The 11,780-nt window shown below is 44.5% G+C and overlaps 1 protein-coding gene across 1 annotated transcript; it reads right to left on the reverse strand.

Annotated features, from left to right (window-relative positions):
* Positions 1-10,098: 10,098 nt before the first annotated feature.
* Positions 10,099-11,500, reverse strand: LOC139833316 (uncharacterized). Its single transcript, XM_071823558.1, has 4 exons — positions 11,357-11,500; positions 11,168-11,240; positions 10,819-11,082; positions 10,099-10,109 (listed from the first exon to the last, which is right to left on the reverse strand). Exons 2-4 carry the CDS (start codon positions 11,235-11,237, stop codon positions 10,099-10,101), a joined length of 345 nt encoding a protein of 114 aa, XP_071679659.1. The 5' UTR covers positions 11,238-11,240; positions 11,357-11,500.
* Between the last annotated feature and the right edge of the window lie 280 nt (positions 11,501-11,780).

The following is an 11,780-nucleotide window of genomic DNA, read 5'->3' on the forward strand; positions in this document are numbered from 1 at the left end:
ATGCTTCTTAAGCAAACATCCTTTGGTATATTTTATGACTTCATCTTGGATATCTTGTCTTATCTATTTTGTTAACCTCTTGTGTGTGCATGTTTCTTTATGGATCACTTTGTCCACTTTAGAAACTCATATACATAAGAGCGTTAATCCATCATCTTGATATCCTTGTTCTTTGCCGACCATCTTTTACCCCTTTTGTTTTTAGTGGGTTGGTAAAAATTTTTTTTTTTTGAGTGCTTGGTTTATTTATTTTCTTCATGCACTCATATCTCGTAATTGTTGGACTAAAGTTGTTCTTGATAAGCATACTCTCTTTATCTTAGTTGTGTTCTAAATGATATATAGGGAGTGAGGATTCCATGTTTGTGCATATTGTATTCAAATGCAAACATTATAAATTGTGCACGAACCTTGGGGAGCTTTCTTATTTTTAGAAGCACTATATCTCTCTTATCATGATATCTTTGTTTGTCCAATTGGATCTTTGATTGCTTGCTTTATTTGTTGAAGCTCACTTCGCCATGTTATCTTTATGCAATCTTTGATCCTCAATATAGTTTGACTTCCTTCAAGTATTCATCATTGGATATGTGCACTTGATTCCACTCAAATTATGAGAAGTGCACACTTTGGGGAGGAACTCACATTATATTGGCCTTCTAAATTTTTCACCCATTTCGACAATCGATGCCAATGGGGGAGAAGTTTAGAGGGTTTAAGGGAATGGTTTTGTGCTTAAGTTTGGTTTGTACTTAAGTGTTTTGCCTCTCATGCATTCCATATTTATATGTCTTGCATGGTTGTATATATATAGTGGAAACTATCCCAAAGGTTAATCTTGACAATGTATGCAATGAATTCATGTTCATTACACGTGCATACATTGTGGTGGAGTTTTCTCTATATATATTGGTTCTACTCACATCCATTGCATTTGTTGTAGTTGTGTGAGTAGAGCCGGTTTTGATATGGGCTAGTAGCTTTGTGTTACTTGATCATATCAAATACAACCTCTTGTATACAACTTATTCTCGGATAAGTTGCGTACTTGTCACTAATATTCATTATATAAACCCTCTTATTGTGGTTGTCATCAATTACCAAAATGGGGGAGATTGTAAGGGTACATTGCCCCTATGTGTGGTTTTGGTAATTAATGACAACCCCTATGGACTAATGTTTTCATTGAGTTTATATGAAGGAATATTCCATAGGTTCTACTTGTATTCCATGAGTTGGATTCAAGTATTGATGCCATGAAGATAAATATATACCTTGTGTATTGGCATCAAGATCATCGATTTGAAGATATATATGTGATATGATCAAGAAGAAGAAATGAAGATGGAGTTCTTATGTGGAACTCAATATTAGCCATGCTCTAGCTTATGTGATAAGCAATGAATGATCAAGATCTTGAGTGCTTGATTCCAAGTGAAGAATTCTATATACACCTCAAGATAGTATGATAGAGCATGAGAAGATACTAGGTTGACCAATACAAAGAGTGAAGAATAGATTCAAGTTTGGTCAACACATGAAGCATGAAGAATGTGCCACGAGAAGTCATGTGGTATGGTAAGCCGTCTCAATTATGCTTTATGAACTAACCCATCATATATGTTCCCTTGTGTTGTCTATGTGGGTTAGGTATCTTTCCATGGGCATGCATCAAAAGTGAGATCTCATATAGCCCATGAGAGGATGACGTCAAGTGGTGATCGTCATCAAGGTTGAGTTGGGCAAGTTCAAGTTGAGCATCTCGAGAGGATCATATGCTTGAAGCTTGACGTCCATTTGATGATAATGGACATGTGAAGATGTATATCAATGGAGCTTTCCCATCATAGTGTATGGGGGAGCATTTGTGAGTCTTCACGAAGTAACGATGATCAAGTGAGGCATTCCGGCTTGAGTGGAGCTTGAAGAGATATCATCAAGATCAAGCGGGATGCGCAAGGCAAAGGTATGGCCTTGCTAGGATTTCCTTTTACCGGTCTCAAGGTGGTTGTTGGGAGACCGGGTTATAGGATACATAGCCGCACTATCAAGAGGGGCTTTCGGTTGGGTAACTTGATCACATCGTCTTAGGGAGCTCAACCCTTTGCATGATTTGCATTCCATAAATCTTATTGCTTCTTGGTGTTTCTCTGTGTGAGGTTCTTGAGCTTGTTGCTAGCTTTACAACAAGCCCAAGTTCATCTAAAACGGAATCCATATGCATCTTCTATTGCGTTTTCAATCTTGGAGGTTTTACCGGTGTCTCTTTTATAGATAGGTCAAACATTCATCTTATGGTTTTTACTCCGTGGGTGGACAATGATGTTTCTATGCATAAAGTTGTAGGTCTTGTTGTTCTCATTCCAACAAGCCCAAGATCATCGAAATCGGAGTCCGGACGCAAAAGTTATCATGGTTTTTGTAAATCATGTTTTTCATGTTTGGCCTTGCGCGCTGCTGTCTCACCGGGTCGTCCGGCACAGACCGGCTCCCGTGACCGGTGCCATCCGGACGGTTTCCAGGGGGCTTTCAGGGGCGCCCGGTCCCTGGCCCGGTCGACCGGGTTTTCCGCCAGGCGGCCCGGTCCCTGGCCCGGTCTGACCGGGTTTTCCGCCAGGCTGCACGAAAAACTCCCAGATCTGCCCCAAACGGTCATATTTCGTTTGGCTATAAAAGGGGCTTCTTCCCCAACAGTTTTCTAGGGTTCTTGAGCACGTTTTTGACCACCATTGTTGAACCTCTTGAGCTTGCTTCCTCTCCCTTCCCTCCCATGATTCTTGCTCATTCTTGAGGGATCTAAGAGAGGAGATCTAGATCTACAACCTCCACCAATCCATTTCTTCTCTAAGTGAGGGGAACTCTTGGGATCTAGATCTTGGAGTCTTTTGTTGACTTTCCCCATTGTTCTTCCTCTCCAATCTCATCTTAGCATTTGTTGCTTGGGTGGAATTTGAGAGTGAAGGATTTGAACACCTCTAGTGTTCTTGCTTTGCATCATTGCATAGTGTTGAGCTCTCCACCACGATTTGTTCGAGTGAGAGACCGTGAGCTTGTTACTCTTGGAGGGTGACCTCCTAGTTGGCTTGGTTGGTGTCCCAGTGATCTCTTCGTGGAAGATTGTGAAGGGGCCCGGGCTTCTCCTTCGTGGAGCTTGTGAAGTGGTTGTGGAGCTTGCCATCTCCGGAGCGGAGGAAAAGCTAACCATAAGGAAAGGGCCATTATCCTTCGTGGGTGTGGTTCGGAGAATAGGGTGAGCCTTCGTGGCGCGGGGAATCCTTCGTGGGACCTCCACTCCTCCAAACGTGACGTACCTTGTTGCAAAGCAAGGGAACACGGGAATACATCCTCGTCTCCGCGTGCCTCGGTTATTTCTATACCCGAGCTCTCTTTCTTTGTGATAGCCATCGTGCTTGAAGTACATATATCTTGCTATCACTTGTGCTACATATATCTTGTGCCTATCTTGCTTAGCTCTAGTTTCTATTGTTACACTTAGTTGAGCTTAGCATATTTAGGGTTTGTGCTTGTAAACTAAATGATAGTTTAATTCCGCATTCTTACAAGACAAATCCGCAAGAGTTTGTAATTGCCTATTCACCCCCCCCCCCCCTCTAGGCGACATCTCGATCTTTCAATTTGAGTGGAGCCGCATGATCTTGGATAAAGAAATTTCCTCCAGGATCTATCGACAGTTGGGAAAGCTTCGAGGACGTGTTCGTCAAGAACTTCCGGTCCACATGCAAAAAACCTGCGTCGTTGGAGGAGTTGAGAGCATGTCGACAAAAGCCGGACGAGCCAATTAGAAAATATATCCAAAGGTGGAACATCATCAAAAACTCGGCAGAAAATATATCTGACGAGAGAGCGATAGATGCGTTTGTCGCAGGAATCAGGCGTGGAGATTTTGTCGAAGACTTGGGAAGGACCAACCCAAAGACAGTATCCGCGTTAATGGAAATAGCTAACAGATGGGCAGATGGAGAAGATGCTGTCCACAACAAACGGCACAGGTCGCCAGAGGAGGACCGTGGTCGAAATTATCAACCGAGGTGACGATTTCCTCGGCAGTACCCGAACTATGACGCTCCAGGACAAATTTCGGCAGGTTTTCGGGCAAACACAGGAGGAAACAACAGAGATGATTATCAGAGAAGCAATGAGCAGCGAAGCGATAATAGAGACGATTCTCGAAACAACAGGCAAAATAGCGGGCCTAGGTTCACGAGGCCTTTCGTGTCTCCCGAAGAGATGATGAACGGGCCGTGTCAGATGCACTTTTTCCTCGACAGCAACGGAAAAAGACAGTCAGGACATCTGCAGAAAGATTGTCGCAATTTCCAGGCAATGTTAAGGTGGGCAGAGCACGCTAACGCTCGAGCAAAGACAGAAATCCTCGAGAACCCAGGGAGCGAGATTCACTTGCCACCTCCTCCCGCGATTACAGAAGACAATCGACACCATTTCGTAATAGCGGCAGCACCTCCACCACCACCTTACGTTGATCCTAACTCCAACGGAGCGGTGTCGATGATTCAGAAGGGAAGGCCATCCAATAGAGCTCAGAAAGTAATCTCACGACAGGTGTTCATGGCAGAAAAAATGCCTCCACCAACAGTCGAGTATCTTAATTGGTCAGGACAAGATATTGGCTTCACCATAGCAGATCATCCGCAGCAAGTTCCTGGACCAGGGCAGTCAGCACTTATCTTACCAGCAGTTATTGCAGGATTTGATGTCTCTCGAGTGTTCATAGATGGCGGCAGCAGCTTAAACCTTATGTATGCAGATACATTGAGGAAGATGAACATATCCCTAGCAAACTTGAAGCCAACAGACACGAGGTTCCATGGTATCACACCGGAGAAACCAAGTTATCCATTGGGGAAGATTAATCTCGACGTTCAGTTTGGAACCCGAGAGAATTATAGAATCGAAAAGCTGGAATTTGAAGTTGTGGATTTTCCGTCGCAGTACCACGCTCTGTTGGGACGACCAACATATGCTAGATTTATGGCGGTACCACATTATACATACCTGTTGTGGAGGATGCCTGGACCTAAGGGACCAATCACAGTCAAAGGAAGCTTCGCCTTAGCCGATAAGTGCGATAAGGATTTTCATCGGATATCAGAAACTTTCAGGATGCAAGCTGAGTATCTGGCGTCAAGGAGTATGACTGACTACGACGTGCTGCCAGACGTTGGAAGGCCAACTAAAGAATCAACTTTCAACACCGAGAAAAATTCTAAGGAGGTGCAGATTCACCCGACAGACCCGAAAAAGACGACGTCCATCGCAAACGACATGGACCTCGCATAGGAAAGCGCGCTCGTCGAGTTCCTCCGTGAGAACTGGAAAATCTTTGCATGGTGTCCAGCTGACATGCCAGGAGTACCCAGGGAACTTGCCGAGCACCACCTAAACTTGGATCCACTAGCGAGACCAATCAAACAACCCTTGCGGCGTTTTTCGGAACCAAACCGCAAGGCCATGCTGTCAGAAATCGATCGACTACGAGAAGCTGGTTTTATCAAAGAGATATCTACAGAAGCCACATGGGTAGCTAACCCAGTGATGGTGCCGAAGAAACACACGAAAGTCCTTCGCATGTGCGTCGACTTTACGTGTCTCAATAAACATTGTCCTAAGGATCACTTTCCCCTCCCAAGGATCGATCAAATCATCGACTCCACGGCAGGATGTGAACGTCTTTCCTTCTTGGATGCATACTCTGGTTATAACCAGATCAGATTGAAAGAAGATGATGAGGCCAAAACAGCGTTCATAACACCTTACGGCGTGTTTTGCTACAGAACAATGCCCTTTGGTCTAAAAAACGCGGGAGCAACATATCAGAGGATGATGCAGAAGTGTTTGGCGACACAGATTGGGAAAAACGTGCAAGTATACATCGACGATGTCGTCATAACATCAAAAAAGGGGGCAACGCTGATCGAGGATCTCAAGGAAACCTTTGACAACCTCGACAAATTCTGCCTCAAGCTGAACCCGACGAAGTGTTCTTTTGGCGTTCCAGCAGGAGAACTTCTGGGGTTTCTAGTTTCAGCAAGAGGAATTGAAGCAAATCCCGACAAAATACAAGCTATCGTAACAATGAGGAAGCCAACAAAGTTGAAAGAAATACAACAGCTAACTGAGCGAGTCGCAGCTTTGAGCAGATTCGTCGCCAGGCTGGGAGAAAAAGCGTTACCATTTTACGCTCTGATAAAGCAAGGAGAGAAATTCCAGTGGAACGAAGAGGCCGACAGAGCTTTCGAGGATTTGAAGCGCACAATCTCGACACCACCAATCTTGGTGGCGCCGAAGGAAAAGGAACCTCTCCTGCTGTATATTGCAGCCACGCCCCAAGTGGTTAGCACGGTGCTAGTTGTTGAAAGAGAAGAAGAAGGGAAACTCCATGGAGTGCAAAGGCCAGTATATTTCATCAGTGAAGTTTTATCACCTTCCAAACAGCAGTACCCGCAGTACCAGAAATTAGCATATGGAGTAATTGCAACGGCAAGGAAGTTGCGCCACTATTTTTCGGCACACCCGATAATAGTAGTCAACGAAGCACCTCTTTCAAATATACTGAACAATCCAGAAGCTACAGGGCGTGTCTCCCTTTGGGGAATAGAACTTTCCCCTCGGGACATCACGTATGAAAAAAGAAAGGCAATCAAGTCGCAAGTTCTGCCAGATTTCATTGCAGAGTGGATGGAGCTACAAAACACGGGACCCCCAGATTTGTCGATAACTTGGACTATGAACTTCGATGGGTCCAAGAGAGTAGAAGGAGCTGGCGCAGGAGTAGTACTTATATCACCTGAAGGCGACAAGTTGAAATACGTCCTTCGGATGACGTTCCCTAACGCATCCAACAATGAAGCAGAATATGAAGCCCTCATACACGGGATGAAGATGGCGAAAGCTTGCGGTGCAACTCGACTAAAAATCTTTGGCGACTCACAATTGGTGGCTCAGCAAGTTATGAACCAATGTGACGCAGTCAATGATAGCATGATGGCATACAAGGAGGTGTACAATGAGCTCGAGAAGCTGTTTGATGGATGCGAGGTAAACCACATCAGTAGATTGAGCAATGATGAAGCCAACGTTCTCGCAAACATCGGGTCGCAGTGCCTCCCAATCCCGCCAGGAGTATTTTGGGAAGAAATAGCGGAGAGATCCACGAAGCCGAAAAAGGTACAGAAAAAAGCAAAGGAAGAGAAAACTTCAGCGCCCCTCAAAGAAACCTCGGAGGACGAAGAGGACCAAGAGCTTGTGATGATGGTAGAAATTCCTTGGATGCAAGCATATATATCATATATCCTCAGGAAAGAAATACCCGACGATCCAGTTGAGGCAAGGCGAGTTATTCGACGATCCAAAGCTTTCACAGTGATCAAAGGGGAATTATACAAGCGAAGTATTTCAGGCGTTCTGCAAAGGTGTGTCACACCCGAGGAAGGAAGAATAATTCTGAAGGATGTACACGAAGGAATATGTGGCCACCACGCAAGTAGTCGAGCTATTGCAGCCAAAGTTTTTCGGGCAGGATTCTATTGGTTGACAGCAATCGAGGATGCCAAGGAAATAGTAAGAACTTGCGACGCGTGTCAAAGATTTGCCGCAAAACCTCACTCTCCAACGGCGGAATTAACACCAATACCATTGTCGTGGCCCTTTGCCCAATGGGGACTCGATATGGTGGGCAAGTTGCACAAAGCTTCGCCTGGAGGGTATGAGTACTTGCTGGTCGATGTCGACAAATTCACCAAGTGGGTAGAAGCGAAGCCAATAAATTCACCAGATGCAGCGTCGGCAATAAAGTTTGTGAAAGGCCTCGTTTTTCGGTTTGGCGTGCCTCATAGCATTGTTACAGATAATGGTTCAAACTTCACATCCAAGGAATTCAAGGAATACTGCGCAGAAGTAGGCATTAAATTGCACTTTGCGTCAGTTGGGCACCCGCAAACTAACGGACAAGTCGAGAAAGCCAATGGTATCATCTGCAACGGCCTCAAGAAGCGCCTGCTAGGGCCACTTGAAAAAGCTCGACATACTTGGCCAGAGGAATTGCCAAGTGTTTTGTGGAGCATCCGAACAACACCAAATACGACGACGCAAGAAACTCCGTTTTTTCTCGTCCACGGAGCCGAAGCAGTATTACCAATTGAAATAGAGCATGATTCTCCAAGAGTAACAGAGTATGACGAAGAAACATCACAAAAAGCTCGGGAGGATGATATGGATGCACTCGACGAAGCTCGAGATGAAGTACTCTCACGAGTCACCAAATACCAGCAAGACCTCAAAAACTACCACAGTCGACGGTTAAGGCCAAGGTCCTTTCAGGTCGGGGATTTGCTCTTGCGGTTAAATCAAAAAAGCACTGAGAAGCTCGAATCACCATGGCTAGGTCCTTACGTCATCACGGAAGTCATCGACGGAGGAGCATACAGGATCAAGGACAAGAAGACGGGGGCTCCCGAGAAAAACCCCTGGAACGTAGCACAGCTCAGGCGGTTCTACGCCTAGAGTCGAAATATAGTCCTTCTATGTAAAAATACAATGTACTGAAACGCCCGCGAGTTTTCAGACGCACTCTTTTCCTTTTCGGGGCACCGAGTGGGGCCGGAAAGGTTTTTAATGAGGCGGGCTCGCGGTGCTGCAGTATAATAAAGATAGTGGAGATATATTTCTTATTCTTCGACACGCTCGGGGGCTCAACGCCTTCAAGTCTCAAAATACGTACAATATAGACAAACTAGACTTACCAAAATATTTCACCTTGGTACACTAAATACCTCGCCAAATATCGGAAGCTAACAATTATAAATATAGTGTACACGTCAAAAATCTTATTGCTTTGGTCCAAGAACCTCGCAACAAAATAGAACTTCGACATTAAGATACTCGGAGGCTTGCAACCTATTTGGTGAAAAAATAAAGATATCTTCTTACGGCAAGAGGAAAAATCTTCGAAATGGAAAAAACAGTACAAACTCTAGCCAGAAGGCTCGGGGGCTCCAACAATATAGAGCACTTTACAATATACAACAAATTTCTTCGGAAATAAAAAAAGAAATCAAAAAAGATACAGACATAATGTTTTCCAATATGGTACAAATCAGTCAAAGCCTAAAATACTATCTATGGACAAGCCTCTGGTTGTTTTATGTTCAGCATAGGACCCCTTGACGAAGAATTCTGAGTCCATCCGAAGAAGCTCATCTATCATCGACTCGGCTACAGGAGTTACCATCTCATTGATTGTGTCAATATCATTTTTTCGCCGCGATTTATTGGCCAGGCAATCAGCAACAATCTTCGTCAGGTCTAATTTTGGATGGCAAATATTTATCATAATCATGGCGAACCTTGCTCCAGCAGTCAATTGAGCTCGCACAAAATTATGAATGCGGGGAGCATCCCTGAATACCTCCAGCAATTCAGGAAGAGTTTTGGGAACTTCATTTCGAGGAAACAAAGTCCTATAAACAAGGGTTAATGTTGTCGTGCAAAAATTGAGAAATTCGCGCACTTGGCAAGCACGATCTTGGAACCTGACAATCTGCTGGGTTCGTTCAGGGGAGGCCTAGAATAAACAGCCATGGTTAAGGGAAAGATTGACAAGAAGATTTGTTCTCTCGTTTACTCTTCGATCTTCGGCGGCAGCATCAAGAACCGAGCCTATTAAGCGACAAGGCAAGAAATTTGAAGGGGGGCACAGCAAAATAAAGAGGAGGCATTGTGAGGTTCGAAAAACATACCTAACATATCTGTGCTAGCTTCCAACATTAGCTCGAGCATGCTATTTTCTCGGGTAGTGGCTTCCTTTGCTTCCAATACAGCAGTATCCTTGGCAGCCATAGCCTCTTTGGCTTGTTGGAGAGCAAGTTTTTCTTGTTCGGATGCTTTCCGAGACTGTTCCATCATCGCCAGAGTTTGTTTCTTCATGGATTGAAGTTGTTGTCGAAGTTCTTGCAAATCCTCCGAGAAATGTTTGCTCGAAGAACGTTATCAACTAGCATTTTCTTCGAGAAGGAAGAAGCAGGTGAAGCATCGGCAGAGCAAGGATTGGTCGAATAGTTATCAAATATTAACTAGAAAAGAAAGCGACAGGATCAATGATAGTGCCAGAAGGAATTTCATTGATTTCTAGAAAAATTTACATAGATATTACAAACGAAGTTCTCCAAAAAGACTACCAGGATAATTGTCGCCACAGCTAAATTGGCGACAAGGACAAAAGAGAGAGAGAAAACAAAGAAAAAAAAGAGGCATGCAACTAGACCTCCGGCCTCGATGAGCTAGGAGTTGAAGATGGCTTGATCCCGAGATAGGCCAGAATTTTCTTCGTATTGGGCTTGGCCGCCTTGATCAAAGACCGCCACTTTGTTTGCTCTATCTGCTCGGTGTCGCCAACCTTCATCCAGTCAACAGTTTGTTGGCTGTCAGCGACCAAGGCAACAGTGCTCTCGACAGCAATCTTCATGTTCTCCTGGCGCATTTTCAGCCCAAGGTCCTCTGATGAATTGAAGCTCTGGGCAAGGGCAAGGAAAGTCTTGGGCTCCTCTTTCTTTGGGAAGAAGTAGGGGAATAGCTTTGACAATCCTGCGTCAGCATTCACCACGCCTTCACGAATTTCGGATCCATGAAACTCCAGATAAGAAAGTGCATCAAGGAGAGGATCATTGTCGGGATTCTCCAGATCAAACTCTTGGTTTGTTTGGCCTGCCACAGGAAATAAACGTTGGTCAAAAGCAAGAAAAAGCAGGTCCTATAAAAAATAGAAGGGATCGATAAAATTACCTTTGAAGCGCCGACTTTGCGAATTCAGGCGCTTGAGGATTCCCTTTTCACGAGCAGCCTGTGCGGCTTTGTGCTCATTTAATGCAGCTTCAGCATCCTCAAGCCTCTTCTGCAGCTCCTCGACACTAGCAGCTTTTGCCTTGGCTTCATCAGCCTCTGCTTTGGCTTCGCTAGCAACAAGTTCGGCTTTCTTGCGGGCCGCTTCACTTTGCTCCAGTTTTTGAGCAAGAGTGTCGGCAAGCTTGTTGGCCTCTGCAAGTTTCTCTGTCGAAATAGAAAAGAAAGTTCAAAATTGCGACAAAAAACAGGAGCAAGAAGTCAGAAACAACGACAGCAAAAAAGTTATTACCTTCAGTTCTGCTGGCATACTCACGGTACCCAATGAATTGGGATCCGATGCGAATAAGCTCTTTGATCATGGGCTGTCAAAAAAGAACAAAGAAAGAGAAACATCGGTATGGAAAAAGAATGAAGGCGTAAAAAAAAAGCAAATAGAGAAAATATAGATATTGGCAAGGAAATTAAAAAAAAAACTTACATCATCCAAGAGCGGAGTAGAAGAGCTACCCAATTGAGGGGCAGGCTCAATGATCGTTTCAATCCTTGTCCTTTTTGGTGAAGGAGCAAGGGGGCTTGATGGCGGAGTAGTGGTGACGACGTTTTGTTGAGGAGGCGAGGATTCTTCTCCTTCAACTGGCGTATCCGAGGCAAGTAAAGTATGTGACGTGCTCATCCGAGGAGCCACGTCAAAAGTTGGTACTTCTTCCTCATCATCACTGTGATTAAAAATCGACAGCATAAAAAGCAAGATAAGACAAATATTTCGAGTACAGAAATAAGGAGAAATAAAAATGACTTACGAGCTGACGAGGGATTCAAGATAAGGATCATAAGTTGCCTTCTGACGTGAAGGATCAACTTCTTCGGCTTTGGAAGTGCCGGAATCTTCGACGTCATTCCTC

The sequence above is a fragment of the Lolium perenne genome, chromosome 1 (genome assembly GCF_019359855.2).
Source record: "Lolium perenne isolate Kyuss_39 chromosome 1, Kyuss_2.0, whole genome shotgun sequence".
In the NCBI taxonomy this organism is placed as follows: domain Eukaryota; kingdom Viridiplantae; phylum Streptophyta; class Magnoliopsida; order Poales; family Poaceae; genus Lolium; species Lolium perenne.